This window comes from Cebus imitator, unplaced genomic scaffold, assembly GCF_001604975.1.
Source record: "Cebus imitator isolate Cc_AM_T3 unplaced genomic scaffold, Cebus_imitator-1.0 Scaffold0, whole genome shotgun sequence".
In the NCBI taxonomy this organism is placed as follows: Eukaryota; Metazoa; Chordata; class Mammalia; order Primates; family Cebidae; genus Cebus; species Cebus imitator.
In genome coordinates this window covers 18450334-18474376 of record NW_016107315.1, presented here as the reverse complement: position 1 = coordinate 18474376, position 24043 = coordinate 18450334, and the positions used below count along the sequence as shown (strand labels likewise).

General features: G+C 55.0%; 1 protein-coding gene across 8 annotated transcripts in view; it reads right to left on the bottom strand.

The window, feature by feature from the left end:
• The window catches only part of KIRREL3 (kirre like nephrin family adhesion molecule 3), a 563974-nt gene that overhangs the window by 23288 nt on the left and 516643 nt on the right, over positions 1-24043 (bottom strand). For all 8 annotated transcript variants that reach the window (XM_037736196.1, XM_037736201.1, XM_037736200.1 and 5 more), the window contains 4 exons: positions 15418-15568; positions 8689-8794; positions 2255-2403; positions 376-503 (listed from right to left, as the gene is read on the bottom strand). In XM_037736196.1, coding sequence (XP_037592124.1) covers positions 376-503; positions 2255-2403; positions 8689-8794; positions 15418-15568 — 534 coding nt within the window. The remainder of the gene's footprint in view (positions 1-375; positions 504-2254; positions 2404-8688; positions 8795-15417; positions 15569-24043) is intronic.

The window sequence follows — 24043 nt, the reverse complement described above, 5'->3', positions numbered from 1 at the left end:
TATTTTTAGTAGAGACGGGGTTTCACCATGTTGACCAGGATGGTCTTGATCTCTTGACCTCGTGATCCACCCGCCTCGGCCTCCCAAAGTGCTGGGATTACAGGCGTGAGCCACCGCGCCTGGCCTGACCACCTATTTTCTTAAAAGGTTTAGGAGAGGGCAAGACTGCAATGGGTGAATGTGCTCAGGATGAGATGGCCACATGAGGGTGCCTGGGTTTCCCCACCTCTTTCTGGGGTCTTCCTCCCTGTGGCTCACACTGGAGGCTGGCTCCTCCAGTCTAATAGTGAGAGGGGCCTGGACAGCAGTTCCCTCGTGCCCCACTGTCCCCCACCCCCTGCCAGCGGTGCCCTGAGGTTTGAGCTGCAGACTCACCACTCCGGAGCCCCGTTTCATCCAGACAATGGTCAGGGATGGGTTGCCAGTCCAGGCGCAGCTGAAGATGGCATCAGAGCCCAGATCCACAAGCAAGGATTGGGGTTCTGTGGTCATCCGGGGCCCAACTGTGATGCGAGAAAGAAGGAGACAGGATCAGGTGGGTGGGGAGCTCTGGGACCCTCCTTTTCCCCCCAGACCTCGAGTGGGGAAAGGGAGGCAGCTGGGTACTTTTGTCACCTCAGTCACTTCCATTTTAGTCCTCTGCTTGGGTGGGGTCTGGGGTCTGGGAGTGGGACTCAGGAAGTAAGGAGGAGACCCCTATCCCAAGGCTTAGCCTCTCCCAGGCCCATGGAGGTGGTCAGCAACACGGGTGCTGGGAAGAAGGTGCTGGGGACCAGGTTCTGCCTGGATTCAGCCTCATGACTCTCTTTCCTTTCCCTCTGTCTAGATCCCACCTGGTGCCAGAAAGTTGGGGAAGCCCTCCATCCCAGTGGCGGGCAGGGGCCCTCCCCCTTCCCTGGAAATCTGCGCCTTTGGGACCTTCGTGCCTCTGCCTTCAAGCTCCTCGCATCTCCTCCAGCCTCAGCCTTCATGACCTGGAATCGAGTGACTGGTGCGCCTCTGGGGTGGGATGGGGGCTCTGAGATGCAGGGTGATGGAAGCAGGGGTCTCGTGACCCATGCCTCCTCTCCGCTTTTCCACCTGATGCTCTCAGGCCACCCTCCTATTCCAGCTGTCCCAGCCTCTGTGTCACCCCCACTGTGGTAGAGCAGCTCTGGCTTCCACTTCCCACTAAGCATTAAAGAACGGAGCACAGGCTCCTCTCCACCTTCCTGAGCACGTCCGGGGTCTCTGTAGACCAAGCTTGGTCTACACAGTGGGAGCTGTGGGGGGATTCCAGGCCCAGGGTCCGACCATGGCCAGGCAGGCCTCAGAGTGCTCCTTCCAGGGAGCAGACATAGCCTGAAACCTGGTGTCAGGAGACCCAGATTAGCTCCTTGATGTAAAAAGGGAGCAACAGCACTTTCTTCGGAGGCTTCCAGGGAGAGGGGTAGGGTCAGATTTGTAAAAGTTTGTAAAAGTGAGTTTAAAACTGTCAGGGGCAGTGCATGAACTAAGGATGCTTGTTGTGAACACATCCAGCCAGCTAGTCCATGGCAATGGGCTGCCTCGCTGCGGATCCCTGCCGGGCCTCCAGTGAAAAAGAGGGCATGTCCACGAGTCCCCTCAGTGGAAGGCAGTGGAGCGTGTGGGGGGCGTGATGGATTTGGTCATTGCCCGGGTTCAGTTCTCATTTGGCCGCTTACTGTGTGACCTCAGGCCTCCATCTCCTTATTCAGATGATGGGAATAATAGTATCTACCCATAATGGCCTGTATGCTTGTGTCCCCTCCCCACCAGTTCATAAGCTGAGATCCTTGCCTCAGTGGGATGGTATCAGGAGGAGGAGCTTGGGGGAGGGGTTAGATCATGAGAGTGGGATTAGTGTGCTTGGAAAAAAGGCCCCAAGAGCTTGCTTCTCTCTTTCTGTCTGCCATGGGAGGCCACAGCAAGAAGGCAGCTATTTGCCAGCCAGGAAGAGTGTCCCCACCAGAAACCACCATGCTGGCACACTGATTTCTGCCACTGAAGCCACTGAGTCTATGGTAGTGTCATAGCAGCCCCAGCCAAGATCTTGACTAACGAGGTCATTACGGGGATCGAAATAAACATGAAACACCACACAAACCAGCTTTTCGCTGAGTGCAAAACATCCTGCACTCATGACACATGAAGCTTATGTTGCATGCAATGAATCCAGCCCTGGTTTCTCCAGCTCTAAGCTGAAGCCACCAGGTGCCTGCTTGCCCAGGGAAGCCCACACCCCTGCACTCACAGTAGACATCAACCGTGCGGCTGAGGTTGGTGCTGCCCAGGGCGTTGGTCACCTCGCAGGAGACGGGCTCTGAGAAGTATGTGTAGTCCACTGTGGTCCTGTACACCTCTCCAGATGCCTCCTTGATGATCTGGCCTCGCTTGGCCCACCTGCAACCAAGGCCAGGGGCTGAAGTGGGCCGTAAGTGGCAAGACCAACCCTCTGGGAGCCGGACGCATCCATCTCATGGGAAAATGAGGCCTGGGGTGGGCGGCAAGGGGGCGGCCTCTTGGGAGTCCCTCAAGGGGAATCTTCACAGAGGGGCTACTTCAAGGTCTCAGGGGGAGTTGTTCTTGCTCCCACCCACGAGGTTGTGAAGGCGGTGGACTTTGGTTTTAGGGTGTCACCAGGCAGTCAGTGGCACTCAACAATTGGGTTATTCTAGAGGGGGTGAGTTGATTACTCGGCTGGTCAGCCCATCTGCTGGCTATATGATAGAAAATCCAACTATCAGTGGGCACTGGCTGTCTTGATCTGAGCTGGATCATGGGCCCCGTTGGAAAAGAAGGAGGTCAAGTCCATGACCCCAGAGGCCAGGGTCAAATGATGCATGCTCTTACATGTGCATGAGCATGCATGCGTGCGCGCGCGCGCACACACACACACACACACACACTGACAAGGCAAGAAGCTGTAGGAGAGGTAAGACATAAGGGCTCCACCTCCCATCCAGACAGGGGAATACTAATACCCATCAGGAGGAGTGGCATGAGCGAGTGGCCCCGCTGCCCCCTCTTTTCTCTGGACCAGCTGGCAGCTCTCCTGTCCTGTTCTGCCTCCTGCCTCCATGGGGTACTGCATGGTGCCTCTTCACCCCACAAAATCCTCCCAGTTTCCCCGATGGCGCATGCTCTTCTTCCTGCCCAAAAGCTGCCCTTGCAGCCTGGCTTTGCTCCTCTGAGGCAGTGGCTCCATCAGCAGTGGCTTGGTGTGGGGAGCTGAGTCAAAAGGTTCTTTTGTCATCCAATCGGTACCACACCAAAGGAGGACAAGAGGCTTTTGGCTTGGTTTGGATCTGGTTCTAGGGCAGTGACACCTGTGTTGGACCAGTGACCCAGCAGCCTGCTGTGTGCAGGCAGCACCAGAGCCCCACAGGGTGTATGTATAGACACATGTATGTGCATGCATGAGAATTCATGGGAATGTGTGTGTGCATATGTGTGTGCATGTGTATGTCCGTGTGCATGTGTATATGCATGTGTGTGTCCATGTACATGTGTGCATGTGTGTCAGTGTGCATGTATGCATGCATAAGCGTGTCCATGTGAGCATGTGCATGTGTCCATGTGCATGTGTCCATGTGCACGTGTGCAGGTATGTCCATGTGTGTGAACGTGCGTGTGTGTGTCCACTTGTGACTGTGTCCACATTTGAGTGTGCATGTATGTGTGTCCATGTGTGAGTGTGTAAAATGTGTGCATGTGTAAGCATGTGCATGTGTGAGCATGCGCATTCATGACTGTGTGGATGTGTGAGCTTGTGCACGTGCGAGCATGTGGATATGTGTGTGCATGTGTGAGTGTGTGGATGTGTGAGCGTGTTCATGCACAAGCATGTGCATGTGCCTGTGTGTGGATGTGTGTGTGCACATGTGAGTGTGTGGATGTGTGCGCATGCATGACCATGTGCATGTGTGAGCATGTGCATCTGTGAGTGTGTGGATGTGTGTGTGCATGCGTGACTGTGTGAATGTGTGAGCATCTGCACATGTGAGCATGTGCACATGTGAGTGTGTGGATGTGTGAGCATCTGCATGTGAATGTGTGCATGCATGAGCATGTGCATGTGTGAGCGTGTGGATATGTGTGTGGATGTGTGAGTGTGGATGTGTGAGCGGTGGACGTGTGAGCGTGTGCATATGTGGATGTGTGTGTGTGGATGTGTGAGTGTGTGCATGCGTGAGCATGTGGATGTGTGAATGTGTGGATGTGTATGTGTGTATGTGTGAGAGTGTGGATGTGTGAGCGTGTGGATTTGTGAGCATGTGGACATGTGATGTGTGGATGTGTGTGTGCATGTGTGAGTATGTGCATGTGTGAGCGTGTGGATGTATGTGTGGATGTGGATGTGTGTGCATGTGTGAGTGTGTGGATGTGTGTGTGGATGTGTATGTGTGTGCATGTGTGAGTGTGTGGATGTGGATGTGTGTGCATGTGTCAGCGTGTATATGTGCATAAGCATGTGCAGTTGGGGGCTTCCTTAAGGATCTCTAGGGAGTGAGAGTTCTCCGTCTCCCTGGTTTAATCCTATTCTGGAAAACACTCTTTTTTTGAAACCACTGGAACATCTCTTCAGGCTCCTCCCACTGCAGTTGAAGCATCTGTCGGGAGTTTGTCTTTCCAGAGCTGCAAAGGCTCCTTGCCTCCAGAGCGTCACCCCACAGTCACTGCTCCCTGGACCTGCAGTGTCTCTGCTCCCCAGCCTGCCCTCCCCTTTCTCTCATTCCTGGAGCCTTTCCTGGCACCACAGATGGTGTATCTTGCCCTTCCCTCCATTAGCTTCTTCCCTCTGTCTAGCCCATCTAGCCCCAAGAGGCAGCTGCTTCTTGGCATCACACAGAACACCTAGGCTGGCACCACGCAGCTGTTATTGCAAATTAATATTGGGTGATTATTAAGAACACAATTAATAATAACAATTATAGTTTGACAACAGAGCAAACCATAGCTCCCTGAGAGCTTAAGGAGCTTCCCAACAAACCATTATGAGTTATTCATGAGTCGTTTCAATTTCTAACTTTAATTTAATGACCAGACTTAATAGTCAGGCCGGCCCCTGCCTGCGGCAAATGAATTCAGTTCCAGAAGTGTGTCCAGTCCCCGAGTTCCTTCCACCCTGCTGAGGTGAGGGGGCCAGGTGGTGGGCGCAGCGGGAGGCCACGTGGCTGGGCTGGGAGGGCAGGGAGCCCTGGCTGCTCACAGTTCTGGGTGCCGGGCTGGGGCCGGACGGTTTGGGCCCAGGTGACCAGGCCAAGCATGCTTCTTCCTCAGGTCTTCCTAGAGAAGATGCAGCTCCCTCCTCTTCTTCCAGGGCCCCTCACCAGGGGCACCACGGGGGGTGGAAGCCCCACCTGCCTGGCGCCGAATCATCAGCAGAACTGCTGCTGGCTCTGGGCGCCGAGTTTCCCCTCCTGACCTGTCCTCTCCTCTCAGGGTGAGCGAGTGGGAGAAGAAAGGCTTGGAATGCTGTGGGGGCTGGGTCCTCAGGAGCCCAAGCCAGGCCTTTTGGGGAGGTGCCTCTGGACCCCACAGAATGCCTGGCTTACATCTCTCCCAGCTGGTCTTTCTTCCCCTCCTGCACTGAAAAACACTTGAGGGGTCCCTGCCAAAAACACAGAGGCTCAAACCACTGCATGCAAGCGGCTGCCGACGGATCGAGGCCAAGAGCCAAAGAGCGAGTCCCTCCGCGCCCCTCCGCGCCTCTCCGCGCCTCTCCTGATTTTGGTGCAGTTTCTTCTTCCCTGTCCTTCCTCTTCGTCTCCTTCCCTCTCCCCACCCACCTCCCCCTGACGCACTGTTGCTTCCCCACCTCTCCCAACCCCTCTGAAAATGCAGTCAGCTTAAGCCTCTCCCAATGAATGTCTAATTTGGACTGAACAAATGTAAGAGGATTAATTATTTATATCACAGAATCAGGGGCCCAGCGTGTCACAGCCACCAGGTTGTCCTCAAATAAGCCAAGTTTCCTCTCGGGTGGGGGTGTCATGTCCTGCTACCTGCTGGGAACACAGAGAGACCCTCAGAGGAAAGGGCCCCAAAGCACTTTGGGCTGCTGGTCCCTAGGATCACCTGCAGTGATACCCCCATGCCACCCAGGCCTCCTTTCCGGGTGCTGGGATGGAGGAGGGCGTTATTGCTAGTTTCAAAGATGACAGCCTCTTAGCGAGAGCAGAGAGGAAGCTCTCAAGATGAATGGAAGCAAAGAAACAAAGATTCCTGTAATCTTGTCAGTTAGTTGGGAAAAATCAATGTACTTATGTGATGAGATTTGCTTACGCTTTTCTTCTTGGATCCCAGCATTGCATCTGAACACCTGGCTGCTTGGTGGGACCCCGCTGGAGTGAAGGGGCTGAGTGAGTGTGGGTGGGTGCAGGCGCACACTGCCTCCCATCGCCGTGGCCCCTCTGCCTCCTCCCTTCCCAGGCCACCCCAGCTCTCTCTCATTAACCTGGGGGCTGGAAGCGCTCCCTGAAAGCCCCTGGAGTCCTGGAGGGAGATGGCCCTGCAGTGAGGTGTTTTCAGGACCTTTTGCTAATCAGAAGGCCATGAGGGAAGGTGACCAGTAAGAACCAGTGAGTCTCTGCAGGGCGCCCTGCCCTCCCAGCTCCTGCTAGGCACAGGAGGGGCTGACTGTGATACTGTGAGCTCCAGGAGAGGATGAAAGGGAGGACCCACAGTCCACCTGTAGCCTAGGGAAGCCTGCATGTTTATTTATGAACTTTTTAGCTTGCAAAAACCAACTTTGGAATTACAGAAAAGTTGCAAGAATAGTCCCATGAACTGCCGCCCTCCCGTCGCTTGGATTTACCCGTTGTTAACATTTTCTCACACGTGCTTTGCGGTGACCTCTCCTCTCCTCACACCTTCTTCTCCCTCCTGTCACTGCTGTTCTGCTTTTTTGAGGTTGATGACCCTGAGAATCAGGCCTAGCACTTGGTTTCCTGGGTATTTGCTCAACCTGTCCAGGTCAGTAGGCTGGTGTGGGTGGGGGAGACAGGCCTGGGGGTGGAGGGGCCAGGTCCCGGGGCATGCAGCCCTTTGTCTGCCCAGCCCACCCATCACTAGGACCCCAGGTGACCGGAGCCTGGCAGTGAGGGGAAATGAAAGGTGAAAGTTGAGTGCCCAGCTCTCTGGGGTCCAACAGGCATTCTAAGGGCAGCTGTGAGGGCGAATAGGGGTGCTTGCCGGGTGGTCTGTGGGTGTGAAGGGCTACTCTGGGAAACCAGCATGGCAGGTATTTTTGGGCATGTTGTACCTGGTGTTCAGGGACCAGGATCAGAGACCTGGGAGCAGACAGAAGAGAGAAGCTGAACTTGTATGGAGAAACCCAGGCCTGACAGGTGCAACGTGGAGGCCCAGGGGCAGGAGTCTCATCGGGCTCCTCTCCTGCATCTTCAGTGGCTTTTGAATAGATGCCAGACCCCAGCCAAACCAGACTTCCCCCTGGACCTGGCTGGACCCCATGATTCCAGGGAGTCCAGAGTCCTGGGCTGAGAAGGCACCCTGGAGGTCCTCTGATCTTTCTTCTGACTCTAGTCCAGCAAATGGTTCAATTGGACAGGACCGATGGGTTCATCCTATTTTAATATATCCTTGGGGATAGGGCCTCTGTGCTCTGCCTGGGTTTCTAACTCCAGTGCTGCTTAACTATGCACTCTGCAGGGAGCTCCTCCTCATGCCCAGCCTGAATTGCTTGCTGTCACTGTGGCCCATTTCCTTCCATTCTGCCCCCCGGGGCCACACTGCCTCTTGTCTTCCCTGTTCTCCACTCCCCCAGGCCAGCTGATTTCCTAGGCTGGGGCCATTAGCACCCTTGGCCCCTGCAGATGCTGTAGCTTCATGACCCAGATCAGTGGCAGAGGTGACACCCTGGGCTCCACCTCCAAGCCTGGGCTGGTGGAAAGAGGCCGGGCTGAGTCAGGGCCACGGTGAGTTCCACGAGGCATCTAAAAGGAGGTGAGTCTGCCCTTGAGTGCCTCCAAGGTTGCTTAGTCTCGTGGAGTCTTGTGCAGTGACTGTGCCCAGGCAGAAAAGTGCCCAGAGGAGCAGCCCTGTGTGTTCATTGGATCAGCCAGACACACTTAAGGAGTATCTGGTTTATGCCATGTGCTGTGCTACATGCTGAGAGCCATCAACGACTAAATTGCAGTTCCTGCCTTTAAGAAGCTCTGCCACGAGGCAGAAACAAGTAAAAAAACAGTGACGCTTTTATCCATGTGGCGAGCAAGAGACACACAGGGCCCAAGACTGTGTGTGATCTTGGATGCTCACTGGACCGGCCTGGGGCCCAGACATCCTGACCTACCAGCTGAACCTGTGTGGTGGGCACGAGGCTAGGTTGCAGGTTCTGATCTTGCTGCTTCTCCTGGTTGTTCTGACTGTTTTCCCTGAGCCTTTTTTTTCCTGTGTTTGGCGTGTGGGATAAGCAGGCTATTCAAGCAGAAGGCGTGAGTCCTGCTGCCTCCAGTGGAAGAGGGCGCGTGCACACACAAAGGAGGGGAAGGGACCACCTGGCCAGCAGGCAGTGGGCTCGAGGGGAAGGGGAGAAGGCTACTGGACACCCACTGTGGACCAGGCACACACTGCGGCCGTGCTGAGGACCCTAAGTGACATATGTGAGAGGCATGGGGGTGGGGGCCGCTGGCCAGGCCAGGCCTCCTCAGCAGTGACTCTCACCTGTACTGGGTGACAGCTGGGTTGGCCTTTGCAGAGCAGTGGAAAGTGACGACGTTGTCCTCCAGCACTGGCTGTGGTTCCACGGAGAGGTTGACCAATGGGGGGTCTGCAGGGAGAGGAGAGTCACTTGTGGACCTGAGAAAGAATGGGGACAGGGAGACCCCGGGAGACATGGAGGATAGAGCCAGAGACTCCACCACCCAGGGACCCTCAGAGCAGCCACTGCCCTGGTGGTCTCTAGGAAGTTGGGAGTGCCATGGGAGGTGCCTGCTTCCGACAATCCTGGAGGTGGGATCAGTGGGGCCTGGCGTTGACACAAGCCCAGAGCCAGGAAGCCTTAGGCTTGGGCCCAGGGGTTGCCCATCCTCCAAATTTTGGGCAGAACAAAATACTCCAGGAAGGAGAGGTGGGAAGAAAAGTGCAGGGCAGAGAGGGGCACGTGGACACTCAGCCTCACTTCAGTGCGGACTTTGTCTTTGAAATGTCCGTTTATTATCTCTTTTCTGTAAAGGTTCTGGGGCATTTGTTAACTTGAAAGCAGCATTTACACCCTTTCATCAGCCTAATCATCTCGGCTCAGTCCTGGCTGCTGGTGCCGGGCCTCAGCTCCCCAGGCCAGGGCTGGCTTTCTCATTTGACAGGATAAGAAGACAGGCTCTGAAGTGCTAAATGGTGGGAGAGGGAGGAGCCAGAAAGTCAGAGAGAGAAAGAGTCAGAGTGGAACCAGAGACACAGAGACACACAGAGAGACCTGTGCAGAAGGGATTGGAGGCCGACAGCAAGGCAAATACCCAGAGTAGAGACACAGAGACCACAGAGGAAGAGAGATTTTAGGGGTGTGTGTGCGCGCATGTGTGCATGTATGTGTGTGCGCATGCCTGTGCATGTGTGTGCATGTATGTGTGTGCATACGCATGCATGCATGTGTATATGTGCATGTGCATATGTATGTGCATGTGTGTGCGTATGTGGTGTGTGTATGTGTACATGTATATGTGTGTGCATGTGTGTGTGGATGCATATATGTGTGTTCATGTGTGCATGTATGAGTGTGCATGTGTGTATGCATGTGTGTATGTGTGTATGCATGTGTGTATGTGTGTGTATGTGTGCATGTGTAGAGAGAGAGACAGAGATTAAGTGACAGGGACAGTGTGAGACACAGGCAGAGAGACAGAAAGACACACACATAGAAACTGAGAGTGCAGAGAAAGAGTGAGAAAAAGACACCTAGAGAAGCAGAGGGCAGAGTGACAGCGAGATGGAGACTCAGAATCAGACAAGGATTTCAGAGCAAAAGCAGGAAGACCATGAAGACCCGGCACGCAGGGCCCAACAATGACAGGGTGTTGGAGAGAAAGACCAAGTCAAAGAATGAGGAGAAGAGACACGAGGGAGGAGCAGCCTGCAGGATGGAAAGAGGGAAACAGCTCGAGGGGCTGCCATAAAGAGACGGAGGTGGGAATGGCTTCCACTGCCTGGCCGTGCCTGGCTCAGGGGCAGCTGGCTCCGGACCGTCTCCAGAGGCTGCTGTCACCCCACTGCTGGGCTCCCGGTGGCCTCCGGCCTCCGCACCCCTGGGACATCCACACTTGGAGGGAGGGGAGATGATGAGTCAGTTCCCATCCTTCTTCCCTTTGATGGCCCAGAGGTCTGGCTGAGTTGAGTGGGCAGCCCAGGACCTGGTCCCCATGGACAGGCTGGGCCCTGGGCCACATCTTCTGGGTCAATCCCCACCAACAAGCAGAGCAAATTGCTGGAAAGTCACGGGGACTTTGAGAGGTCCCAGCCCGTTTCCAGAAAAAGAAGTAAAGAAGCCAGCGTCTCAGAGGCAATGAGGAAAAATGCTGGTCTCTCTGGGTCCCCATGGGGGCACCATAAAGGGAGTAAAGCCCCACCCAGCTCAGTTGGTCTGGGCACTGGCTGGGACTATGGTGGGGTCCTGAGACCCTCAGAGAGTCATCATACCCTCAGCCTCTCAGCTGCAGCCTCTCAGCCGGCCCTACCCTGGAGTTGGAATCATGTAACTGCCCAGCTGCCCTCTGCCTGCTGGTGCCCAAGAGGACCCTGCCTTCCCACCTAGTGACAGGCACAAGAGCTGGCCCGGGAGATGGCCCCGGGGGCTGCGCTGGTATCTGCAGGCACTAGGGAGAGAACTCTGTTTCCTGAGTAGCAGGTGGCCGACTGTGTTCTCCCACATTTTCCCCGGTTCTGGACGGGGGACCAAAAATCTGGGAAACATCTGCTCTGGTGCAGCCGGCCTGCCTGCCTTTCGTAGATAATTACAAGGGAAGTGGTGGGTATTTCGTGATCTCAATCCCAGTTTTAAGGCATAATTCAGGTGGTCACAAAGATGGGGTGACAAGGAATAGCCATGAGAACTCTTCTCCCACCCCCAGAGCCCCATGGCCTCTCCTTGAAGCTGTACCCTAGCTTCCAGGGCAGGGCTGAACTAGGAGTCCCAGCCCTCTTTCCATGCCGGGATGGCTGGCTGAGCTGGGCATCCGTGGGAACCTATCTAGAGAAGATGGGCACCCAGAGAGGAGCTTGCATCTTGCCGTGGGCTGGAGGAGCAGCGCTGAGGCGGAGGAGCTCGGGAATTGCCACCTGGATCCAAACACTCGGCTGGCTGGTGCTCTTGCATTATGAAGGCCAACGCTGGGAGGTAGAGTACCCACACCACGTCTGGTTTGAGGAGGTGAGTGCCAGTCCCATGGACTTGAGGGACCCGCCACAGAACTTGGGGGGCTGTTCCAGGAGGCCCTTCCCTCACCTGGGGGTCCTCTCTAAAGTGATGAGATCTGAGAGGCAGGGAGGCGGGTCACACACCTGCTGTAGGACCTTCTTGCTGCCGGATGCCCCGTCACACCCCTGCCATGATCAGTTTACCCATGAGGCCTCCCTCTCTCCTGCACTCCTCCAGCCCCCACAGCATAGTCCTTGGTGATCACCTGCCCTGAAGCCATTCACAAGGATTCCACACTCACTGGCATTATCTGCACCTCCACACCAAGACCAGAGGTGACCAAGCTTCTCTCTCCACTTCTCCTGGTGCACAGAATATAAATTTTCAGGAGTCTGCCAAGCTCCAGAGGTATAAATAGTTTATGCCATATCCAACTATTAAACATGATTTTAATCCCACTTGTGATGTCGGCAGCGTAACTTGCGGGAGGGCAGCTTTGATGTAGCTGGTGGAACTGAGATCACATTGAACAGATGTTACAGCTGAGAGTCTGTTAGTGTTTCTATCCGCCCGTGTGTGTGTATGTGTGTGTGTGTTTTCAGGGGAAGTATTACATGGAGGAGAGGGTGGGAAAAGAGAGAAACTTCATGACTCAGTGATTTCATAGCACATTCATTTGAAACTTGGCAGCTGGACACAGAGTCCAGATGTGGTGAGGCTTTGGGGGTGTTAAGCTTTCTCTCCCATTACTCAATCTGAGGGCTTTGTCTTCCGTTGGGTAACATACGAAGACCAAGAGAAACAAACAACAAATGTGCTTTTGCTGAGTTTGGATGCTTCTTGGTTGACTGAGAAAATGAGCAGGTTCGCAAAGGCAGCTCTGAGGCAGCCCGTGGTGTCCTTAGTAAACACTTGGAAGCTGACCAAATGAACAAATGAGTAAATGGAGGAGGAGCAGGTGCAGGAGGAGGGGGAAGGAGGGATGGAGGGCTGGAGAATGTGTGCTTTGCTTGGCAAGCATGTATAAACACCTTCAGGTTAGGGGAGGTGGGTGCTGGGACAAACAGATGACGATCCCTTCCTGTTAGGACTCTGGGGACACCTGAGGAGGGTGCTGCTCACCTATGGGTGGGTCTGCATCCTGACAGCAGATGACAGGTGTGGGGCGCTCACAAAGTGTCAGATACCGCGCTAGGGGCTTGACAAGAAGGATTTCATTTAATCCTCACTGCAGCCTTAGGAGGTGCATGACTACCGCCATGTACAGACGAGGAAACCAGGCACAAGGAGGTTAACTAACCTGGTCATTGCCACTCAGTAAGTGGCAGAGCCAGAGTTCAAAGCAGGAAGAATGCTGTGGCCTTCCTCACTACCCAGTACTGCCTTGGATGAGGCTGATCTGGGAAACTGGGCCGCTGGGCTCCAAGTGTCTCTCTGACCTCATTCCGATGCCTCCTGAGGTGGCTGAGATGTCTTTGGAAAGGAAGCCAGAAAGGGCCCAGAGACCTGGCAAGGCCCAGCGTCCTCCCCCGGGTGCAGACTGACACCTGCAGCCTGGTAAACGATTCTCTATGGACATGAGTGCAGAAGGGCTCTGGTTAGGATGGTGACTTTCCCATTGCCTGGAGAGGTTCTCCTGGGGTGACGGGTGGTGGCCTGGAGCAGGAAACACGGCTTCTTCCCACCTCTCCCTGTCAGGACCTTTGCAGCTGACGCAGGGGGCCAGCTAGATTGTCACTTTTGTCCAAGTGTAGCCTTTTGTATAGGCCTTCTGACCAGGTTGGGGACCAGCTGGGGAAGGAGGGCAGGGGGCTGTGGTGGCTGAAAACCAAATGGCAGCCTGGGAGTAGGACGCTTGGATGTTCTGTGTCTCTCACCTTTTCCCTTTCCTGATTTGGACTGAGTCTGGACAGAGAGCTCTGATCTGTGGCCTGTCCTAGGGCAAGAAGGGGCCTTGGATGTCATTCGGTTAAATCAGACAAGGAACCAGAGTCCCCGGGGGTGACGTGACAGGCGTGGGCCCAGCCCGCTCATGGGTGGCAGAGCCATCCTGGACGCTGGACTGCCTGGCCTGGCAGCATGTCACCTCTCCCAGCAGCGGGGCTTACTGCTCCGTGCAGGCTGCTCACCATGCAGGAGGAGGTGGTGTTCAGAGCCAGGACCCAGGCCAGGGCCAGGGGAGGGAAGAGCCCAGGGTCAAAGGTTAAGGAGGCCCTGCCTCACTTTCAGGGCTGGTCTCAGAGGGAGGCCTCCTTGCATTTCGTGTTCCGGGGCCTCCCTCCATCACCCGAGCTCTAGCCTTGGCTGGAGCTCTGCCGCTGCTCTGGCTCCTTGTGAATGAGGACGGCAAGAAGACTCCTGGGGAGGGGTGTGTCGGGGGTGGTGGTGATGGGGGGGACAGAGACATTTATTAATGGCTGATGGCAAGAGAGTGAAGATAAAGTCCCCCTCCCCATCCCCCACCCCCACCGTCCCAAGAACTCAGCCTTTGTGTCTGGGTGTCTTGAGCCTGCCTGAGGTTTTTAACCATTTCTTCTGCCCTCTGGAATCTGAATCGTGTCTGTCAGGATTCTAGACACTGGGTGGGAACTTCTGCTCTCTGGCTGCTGAGATGAGCTCTCAGCATCCTAAGACCCCATCTCTGGACTCCAGGTCCCTGGAAAGCCAAGTGGAGGCCAGAATCCAGAAGCCTTAGATGAATCAGGGCTGGTAGGAAGTGTTTTTAAATGCACTTGCTCTAAAATGAATAAAAGGCTAATGGGACTTGAATGCCAGCCTGCAGCTCCAGCCTTGTAACTCAGAGCCCAGGACAGAAGCAGCCACCAGCTTGCGGTGGCATTATGCTGGGGGGCAGGAAGGGAATCTCGGAGGAGAGAAGTCCGCTTTTGAGTCCTGACCCTTTAAACCCAACTAATCCAGGACTAATCCAGGAAGGCCACTGGAACAACTTGCTGAGCTCTTCTTGGTTCTGGGGCTGACAGGCACCTTAGGGAGACTTTAGGAGTCTTGGTTAGGTGGTTTTGGGATGTGATGCTGGTGGAGCCTTGAAGCGTTGTGATTGCCAATATTAATCCCAACACGGTCCACTGAAGTCTGGCTGTGCGGGAGCATGGAGAGAACGTTACCAGGGTGGGCTCTGGAAAGCTATGCTGCCTGCCTTTGAAACCTACATGGCCTTGGGCAAGTTAATCACCCTTTTGGTTCCTCAGTTTCCCACAGTAGGGACCACAATCACACCTTCTCCAAGCAGTTGTTGTAAAGATTAAATAAGGCTGGGCACAGTGGTTCACACCCGTAATCACAGCACTTTGGGAAGCCAGTGTGGGCGGATCACTTGAGGTCAGGAGTTCGAGACCAGCCTGGCCAACATGGTGAAACCCCATCTCTGCTAAAAATATAAGAATTAGCTGGCTGTAGTGGTGCATGCCTGTAATCCAAGCTACTCAGTAGGCTGAGGCAGGAGAATCGCTTGACCTTGGGCAGCGGAGGTTGCAGTGAGCTGAGATTGCGCCACTGCGTGCCAGCCTGGACAACAGAGCGAGACTTTGTCTCAAAAGAAAAACCAAAATATTAAATGAGATAATGGATGGAGATTTCCTTCCTCTTGCATCCTCAATTGACCTTTCCATGAGAGTGGCTGGTGTATCCTCCCTAGAACACAGCACTGCTCACCCATTCTGGAGCCTGAGGACCCTTCAAATCCCCGCATCTGACCCTCGGCTCTCCACTCGGACTACCTCCCCAACAGAGGGGCCAGCAGGGGCAGCAGCTGACCGTATTTACTGGTGTGAAAGTTCCACCTTGTACAGATGTTGAAATGTGGCCTGAAGATGTCCTTTGCAAAAGAAAGACCCTCATCTGTGAGGCTGCATCCCATGGCAATAAGGAAGACAAGATGGTCCTTCCTGCCTGTACCTACAAGCGGGAGGATCCATAGAGCTGCCTGACCCATTTCCTGCGATCAGATAAGCTGAGCTATGGGCAGGGTTGCTGGGTGTTTCACCCTGGGCCTGGCAGGGCTGGGTTGGGGGGTGGGTACTCACGCTGGATGTCAATGGTGACGGAGGTCTCCTTTCCTCCGGGGATGGCTTTGTTGGTGGCACGACACACGATGCTCTGGCCATTCTCCACGTCGCCGGGGGAGATGAAGAGGGTGCTGACGATGCTCTCCCGCTTGCCGTCCCGAAGCAGAGTCTTGGGAGAAGGGGAGAGAGGAGAGAGAGCTCCGTGTCACTTGGCTGTGGTGGCTAGCCTGGGTTGGGGGTGAACAAGCACTAGCTTAGACAGAAGCGGGAGCTGTGGATGGAGGGGTTCAGCTCGGGAGGCCTGGGCTGCCGGTGTCTACGCAGAGCTCGGTTACCCTTGGCTCCCTGGCCTGGCTAAATGCCAGGCTGTAGAAGGAAAAAGGAACTAGGCAGTTTTCCATCATGTGTGAAAATTAGCCTGGATTCCCATGCTAAAAGCACAGAAGAAACCAGGCTAGGCTTCACGGTAACCAGGCTTTAGAGACGTCCCTTGTCGAAATGAACTCACACGTGTTCTGCCTCTGGTGCCTGAGTGAGTCCAGGGTCTGTAGGAAGCAAGGAGATGGTTTGCGAGCAGCAGAGGCTGTGGCCCCTGAGGAGGGACAGTCTGCAGGGGGGCGCAGCTTGGGAATGAGAGTTAGGGCAGGGGTGGGTAAGGACATGGGCAGCGTCAGCACCCATCAACCTTTTGATCATTTGCCTATATCATCCCTTCAACTTTTCAAAGCGTTTCACTCCCCGGCCTCCCTAGTCCCTCAATCAGACCACAGACGAGACAGATACCGTTGTCTCCCATTTGCTAGGGGAGGAAATAGGTGAGCTAGACAGAGGCTGTGGAGCTTGACCAAATTCACACTTCAAGTTGGTCCTGAAATAAGTACTAGGCTCCTACAGGAGGTTGAATAATGTCGTCCCCAAATTCTTGTCTACCTGGAACCTCAGGATATGACTTAACTTGGGAATAGGGTCTTTGTAGTTTAGTTAAACAATTAGTAATTAATTAAGGCTCTTGAGATGAGGTCATACTGGATTCAGAGTGAGCCTTAAACCCAATGACTGGCGTCCTTGGAAGAAGAGAAGACAGTCTGCTGGGCGTGGAGGCTCATGCCTGTTATCCCAGCACTTTGGGAGGCCAAGGCGGGAGGATTGCTTGAGCCTAGGACTTGGAGACCAGCCTGGGCAACATAGGAAGACCCTATCTCTACAAAAAAAAAAAAAAAAGATAAAAATTTAAAAAAATTAGCCAGGCATAGTGGCTTGTGCCTGTGGTCCCAGCTACTTGGGAGGTTGAGGTGAGAGGATCACTTGAGCCCAGCAGGTTGAGGCTGCAGTGAGCTGAGGTGGTGCCACTGTACTCCAGCCAGGGCCACAGAGTAAGACCCTGCTGAAGAAGAAGGAGAAGGAGAAAGAGGAGAAGGAGAAGAGGAAGAGGAGAAAAGGAAGAGGAGGAGAAGAAGGCAGACACAGAGAAGGCCAGGTGAAGGTTAAGGCAGAGATTGGAGGGATGCTCCCACAAGCCAAGGAATGCCAGGAGCAGCCAGGAGCTAGAAGAGGTGAGGAAGGATTTCCCCCTGCAGCCTCTGGAGGGGGCACAGCCCTGCTGTCACCTTGATTTCAGACTTGTTGTCTTCTACAACTGTGAGATAATTGATTTGTGTTGTTTTAAGCACCGAATTGTGGTGGTTTGTAATGGCAGCCCTAGGAAGCAAACCCATCTTAACCTCTGGTCTCCCATTTTCCCAGGTCATTTTTTTTTTTTTTTTTACTGGGCCACAGTGTCATTCCGAAGCTCGTTCCCCATTGTGGCTGCTACCCCCTTCCCTCTCCTGTCCCTCTTTGCAGCTACTTCCCCATCACTTTGGGGCCCACTAAGTTAGGCGCACCCTGGGAGGGTGTGCTGGGTGTGTGGGGTGCGCTTCCACATTGGGATTGGAGTCTTGTCAGTATGCAAAAGCTTCTGGTACTAGGAGGTACTAGGAAAGGATTTCACTTCAGGAGCAGTCCTGTTTCCCCCTGACTGGAGCCAGAGAATAGATGAACAGAGCACTCCTCCCTCAAAACCTCCCATAAAGAGACAATGGCAATGTCTCTAATTCTTATGAGGACCCTGGAAGGGAGGCAGGCAAAAGATGGGTGGCTTTGATTAGCCAAAGAGAAACCTGAGTTCCACGTGAGCCAGGAACTTGCTGGGTAGAGCTAGGATTTGTCCTTAAGGGTGGGTAAACCCTGAGCCATAGCCTCTGCCAGCCCCAGGGGTGCTGGAGGTGGGTACTGTGCTCTTGGCAGGACAGGTGGGAACAGTTAGGGCCACAGGGAGATGCCTATAGGCACCTGGGACCCCACATTCTCTGTCCTTAATTCAGTGTGATCTTTCTCAACTTGGGGCAAACCTCATGGCCTCAGGAGAACAGGGCCAGAGACTCTATCTAGAACAGCAGGAGGCAAAGCCAGACTGTGACATTCTAGAGAGCCACACGGTGCTGGGACTCTGGGTGCTGGCCCCGACCCTGGGCAGAGGGGCAGAGGAGAGTGACGTGGCCAGACCCAGCAAGCAGGGGGCAGGACCAGTGCCACACAGGGTGAGAACCTTCACAGCCTTTGATCTGCCCCGGGGCCAGCAAAAGCAGGTGGAGGAGTGAAGTTGAACCTCAAACCAAAGCCCGGCGGGGAGGGAGCAGCAGCCGGCCCCACATGACCACCCCGGCTTGCGCTCTTCCGCAGACCTCACCGTCTATAAATAGCCACGTGACAATAATAACAATTTCCTGGATGAAACTAAGACTTTGGGTAGGGTGAGCAGAGGCGGGGAGCTGGTGAGGGGTGGGTCCGTATTGTTCTTCTCTTCTTTATTTTCCCGTTGTGCTAACAAGGGACATTTACATAAGCTTGAACTCTGCCAGGAACCCCTCCAATGGATGGGCTCTGGGTGGTGGGTGCGGTGCAGCGGGAGGGGGGCGAGGGGCCCCAGCTCTAATTAGGCCCTCTGACTGCTCCCCCTCCTCCCTGCACCCAGCGTGCTCCTCCGCCTCGGAATGATGATTAATGACACATTTACTGGGTCCGGGCATGTGCTTTTCTGGGAAATAAAAACTCTAGTTCAAGTTGTTTGTTCCACCTAATTAGAGAAAAAAGGAGATGTGTTCATTAAACAAAAGGAGGGTGAGGGGAAGGCGTGCGCCCCAGCATCACCGCCCCTTGCGTCTCTGTGGAAGGCCTCGGCACCTCCTGGGCTCCTCCCTCTCCGGGACCGCAGACTTGGAGCCACGGGTGTCCCAGGGAGGAAAGCTGGGTCTGCCAGCTCTGATATACAATGACTGCAGGGAGGAAGGCGGAGGAGCTGAGGGGGCCAAGGGGGAAGGCTGGGGGAAGGCTGCAGGGAGCCCCACATCGGTGGGGTGGGGAGGGAGGGAGAGGGGGGAATCAGAGAGTGGGCAGTCTGGGTTTGCACCCTTGGGTTTCTCTTCTCCTCATTCCTTTCTGATCCCTCCTCTCCTTTCTCATTTCTTTTGCTTCATTCCTTTTTAAAAATGAATCTCTCTTAGTCGTCACTTTTCTCATATGCAAATGGAGCCTCTGGACTTTCTGCTTCCCTTTTAATAGCTGCTTGGGCCTGTGGCCACCAGGATTGAATAAGGGTGCATGGGTCAGGTGGAGAATGCACAGTGCTGTTTGCCCCAGATCCTGCATCCAGCCTTGAGACCAGACGCCAGCGGGGTGCCCTTCACAGAGAAGGCCCAGATGAACCTCAGCCACACCAAGTAGAGACTCTAGGCCCCTAAGCTGGGCAGATAGGTGCAGGGTGTGGGGTGAGTGATCAGGGTGGGGGTGCCCAGTGGAGGGTGAGGGCCCTGTGCACGTGGGCACTTATCCCTTTCCTGAGTGGGGTCTCCAGAGTTCCCCTTTGCAAAGGCGGTGAAAGGCGAAGCCAGTGGTCCTGGTGGTAGGACTAGAGGGCAAGGGGCTCCAAGTAGACATGGGGCAACTGTGTGTGCTAAGACCACGCAGCCTTCCTGCCTGGCAGGGAGCTGCTCTAAGGAAGGGTTCTCTCTGGCCTCAGCCTGTCCTCTCGTCCCTCCTCTTCCATAACCCATCCTTCCTCCCCTGCTGTGTGGACTTGTGAGCTTTCCAGAAGAAAGAATGTGGTCTCCACTCTGGTGCCAGGCCCTCAGAAGTGCGAGGAATAGAGGAGGAGCCCCCTGTCCCCAGATGGCCCAAGACTGAGTCTCCAGGAAGAGACTTGGAAAGACCTTTCCCTGCTCTGTGCCTCTGTAGCCAACACTCCCTGGGAGCCTGCAGTAGGCACCGCCCAAGACCCTGTCCAGCAGTGTGGCTCGCCCCACACCCTGGGGGCTGTGACAGCGGCATGCTAAGGTGAAGCATGGCCAGTCTGTGCTGGGGAAGGGGCTGGGTGCTTCCTCTCCTGCTCTTCCTCCTGGAGAAGGAGCCTGGTGCCCTCCAGGGACAAGGCTCATCCCTCCCCTACTGGCCCCGTGGTGGAGTCACAGAGAGAATGGTCAACAAGCAACCCAGAAACTTCTAGAGCAGGCCTGGTATTTTATGAAATAGCTGCGTGACCCCTGGGTTGGGGAACTGGGGTTCATGCGGTGGGACAGGAGCCAATAACAGTAGCTCACACTTATCCAGCCCTTACTCCCAACCTTGACAGGGTGCTTCTGATGCGTAATTCCTTGTAAGTCACTCTGCAACCCTAACAGACTTCCGTGATCATTATCATTGCATTTTGCAGCTGGAAAACGGAGGCAGACAGGTGCCATCACCATGCTATGTTACGGATCCAGATTTGAACCAGGTCTTCACGACCATGTGGCCTGCCCAGCTGTGACTCTGATGTCCGCGCACGGGAAAAGTAGACGGCGGGGTGGACCCTGCAGCCGTGTGGATCCAGGGAGGGGGCAACAATCCCAACAGCCGTGCCTGTTGCAAGCTCGCTCTGTGCCAGGTGTGTTTCTTGTTCAAGCCTCGCAACCACCCCTTGAAGCAGGTGCTGCTGCTGTTCCCATTGTATGGGAAAGACAGGGAGGCACAGCAAGGTTGGGTCACACAGCTGGAAGGTGGCAGAGCCCGGACCCAAATTCAGGCTGCCAGCTCCTGAGCCCACAGGTGTAACTAGCCACCATGCGACAGCCACTGAGGGCGTCAGACCTGACGGCAGCCAGGGATGCCCTGCGGGATCTTTTCTGGGATCCTTGGAGACTGCTTGATTTTGTGTCTGCTCCCAGCTTCTCTCTCTGCTGCCAATGCCCTGGCCCCTCCTCATATGTAGCCTGTCTGGGGAAGTCAGGAGTGCTGCTGGCCTATGGCAGGACTCCCTGCAGCCCTGGGGGAGGAGGGGGCGGGCTGGGCCCCTGGGAGGGGAAACAGAGGGGTTGGCTCCGACAGCCCCTAGAACCTGCTCCATAGGAACCCCAGATTGTGCACGCTGCTGGGGGCACCCCATGCCATAGGCTCATAGTTTCTCCATGCCCAGCACAGAGCCCTGTGCCTGGGGAAGTTCCGCTGACATCTGCTGGCTCCACTGGTCACTCCTTTAGTCTCTGTGAGGACCACCGGCCGTCAGGTGGACAGTTAGGATGGTGGATGACCGTGGTTTGGAGGAGGGGCCCGGGAAATGAAGCCTTGTCTCGGAACACAGGGCCTCTTCCCATGCTCATGTCCAGGGACACATTGAAGGTCTCAGGCCTCTGCTGCTCCCTGGACAAGCCACAGAGGGGCAGGAGACCATCTGAGGAGACCCTCTGAGGTGATTTCCCACCCTGAGAAATCTGTTTCCCTTCCAGAGCGTCTGACCCAACTCCTTCATTTTGTGGATGAGGAAACAGAGGCCCAGGGAGGGAGTTGCCTGAGGTTTTGCGGTGGAACCTGGAACCCAGGCCTGGGGCTGCCCAGTGCTGCTGTTCCCGTCACAGGCCCAGGAGCGTGGACAGGGGCCCCCACCCTGCTGTGCAGTAGCATGGTGCCAGGCTCTCTGAGGGGCCTGCACGATGTAGATAAGGACAACAGGCTGAGCTCGAAGTGAGCCGGGACAGGTCCAGCAGGGTGACCCTGATTTCTCTCTCCAGCTGATGGAGCATGTCCTCTGCAGCACACTGACCTTGTCAGAGTCCTGGCACTGCCCACTCCACCACTGAGAAGGGCAGTCACTTCCCTATCAGGCCACCGGGTGCTGGATGCTTTCATCAGCAGCTCTGGAGTGACTTCTTGGCAGGGTGGTCAGTTTGGGACAGAAAGGACACAAGTAATATGGGAGCCAGTTCAGGGTGCTTCCAGCCCCTGGTATCGTGTGTGGATTAGACACAAGCGCCCCTGTTGGTAGACACAGCCAGCCAAGGGCTGTTGGGTAAGGGATTCTGGGCTGGATTTCAGCCCTCCCTGGCAACTGAGCCAGGCACCTTGGAGACGGTGGAGCCGGAGGCATGTGACAGGTGCTCAGACGGGAAGGAATGCCCTGTCCTTGGCTTTCATTCTCCTCTGGGCAACCCTCTCCCTGTGTCATAGCTTTGCATTATGTAACACGGCAGGGTGGTTCCGGCCCAGGACATAAGCGAGGGGTTTATCTTCCAAGAGGCAGCCACCCCGCCTTCCCCTGGATTTGTGCCTGAGGGAAAGGGTTTGCCCTGGGTTCTGGCACCAGGTGCTGGGTGCTTTGATCGGCAGGCCTGGAGTGACTTCTTGGCAGGATGGTCAGTCTGGGACAGGAAGGACACACCCTTAGAGCAGGGATGGGCCTGCCTCACATCCTGCTTGGATCGCCAAGGCCCTGCTTAATCTGTCCAGGGCCACTTAGAGGACTGGTGGTGGGTGGGGAGCGGGCCCTGTACTTCACCAGCGTCTGAGGCCAAGGAGAACCCTCACAGCTAAGGAGAGTGGGCGTTCTGGAGGCTGCACCCCCAGCTGCAGAGCTTGGGGGTCCAGCTTGCCCTGGGAGGAGTATGGGCAAGAGCAGAGGCCAGGGCTTCAGGAGGCTGTGGTTCCAGGCCTGGCACTGCCCACTCTACCGCTAAGAAGGGCAGTCAGTTCCCTATCAGGTCTCAGTTTTCTAGCTGCAGACAAAAAAAGGTTGGCCCAGCTGTCCTGCAAAGCCTGGTTCATCTTAAAGGCTCTGCAGTACGCCAGCCCCACCTGGGGCTCTATGCACAGTTTGTTGAGTGGAGTTTGGTGGGCACTGTTTAAAAATGTACCTGGAATTTTGCTTTTATTCAGGCATAGGGGGGCCAACAAATCAGGAGACAACTGCCCTTGAAAAGACAGTTTGCTACTCATAGTTCCAGAGGAAGGGGCCTGTCACGTTAGGTAGTGCCCCACGTGGAGGCCCCAGGGGCAGTTGGGGCCGGGGTGGGAGGTGTGGGGAGCCTCTGCTGTGGATTGCTTTCAGAGGAAGGAATGGGGAGGCAGGGTTAGGATTGGATAGCTTGGATCATTTCCCTGGGCCCTGGGCTGCAGGGGCCTGATGTGTGGCCTGGGAGATTTAGGGTAGGGGCAGACTGTCCTGGACTATAGCAGCCTGATTAAAAAAAGGCCACGGGGCCTGGGCTCGGGATTGGTTGGTCTGCTTTGATATAGAGCATGCTCGCTATCTCCAGGAATTAGCTTACCCTGCTCCTTGCTTGGGTCTGCGAGGTCCCAGGATGTCAAAGCATCATAAAGCACAGAACATTTTATAGACACAACACGGGGGCCAGTTCAGGGTGCTTCCAGCCCTTGGGATCGTGTGTGAATTAGAGACACAGCCGGGCGAGGGCTGTTGGGTAGGGATTCTGGGCTGGATTTCAGCCCTTCCTGGCCCCTGAGCCAGGCACCTTGGAGATGGTGGAGCCTAAACAGTTTCACCCGAAAGCCCCGGAAAGTGGCCAGATTTAACAAATAAAATACAGATGCTCAGTTAAATTTGAATTTCACATACATAATGACTATTTTTTCTTAGTATAAGTATGACCTGCAAATATGTCCCGTGCAGTATTTGGAAGATATTTCTATTAAAAAGTTACTATTTTTCTGAAACTCAAATTTAACTAGGTATCTGTCTTAACCCATCTGGGCTGACACCATAAACTGGGAGGCTTAGAAACCAAAGACATTTATTTCTCACTGTTCTGGGAACAAAGGTCCAGGCAGATCTGTTGTCTATGGAGGGACGGACCCTGGTTCATACATGCCCTCTTCTCACTGCGTCCTCACGATGTGGAAAGGCAAGGGTCTCCCTCAGGCCTCCTTTCCTAAGGGCACTGATCCCATTTATGAGGCGCCACCCTCATGACCTAGTCACCTCCTAACACTGTCACCTTGGGGATGAGGATTTCCACACAGGAATGTGGGAGCCGCAAACATCCAGATTGTGCTTGCATCCTGCATCTTATTTGCACCCCTAGACCCTGGCCACTGCTGTCCCTGAGTCTCCTCAAAGAAAGATGCAGGGAGACAAAGAATGAGAGAAACAAAAAGGTTCAGGGAGACACTCAGGAGAGAGGGACAGTTGCAGAGAGACAGGGGAGCTGGTTCCTTCCCCATCCAGCCCTCACCATCTCCCTCTCAACCTAACCCCCTAGGCCCTCCCCACGAGCCCCCACCATCTCCCCGTCTACCTAACCCCAGCCCCCTCCCCATTCAGCCTCCACCATCCCCCCTC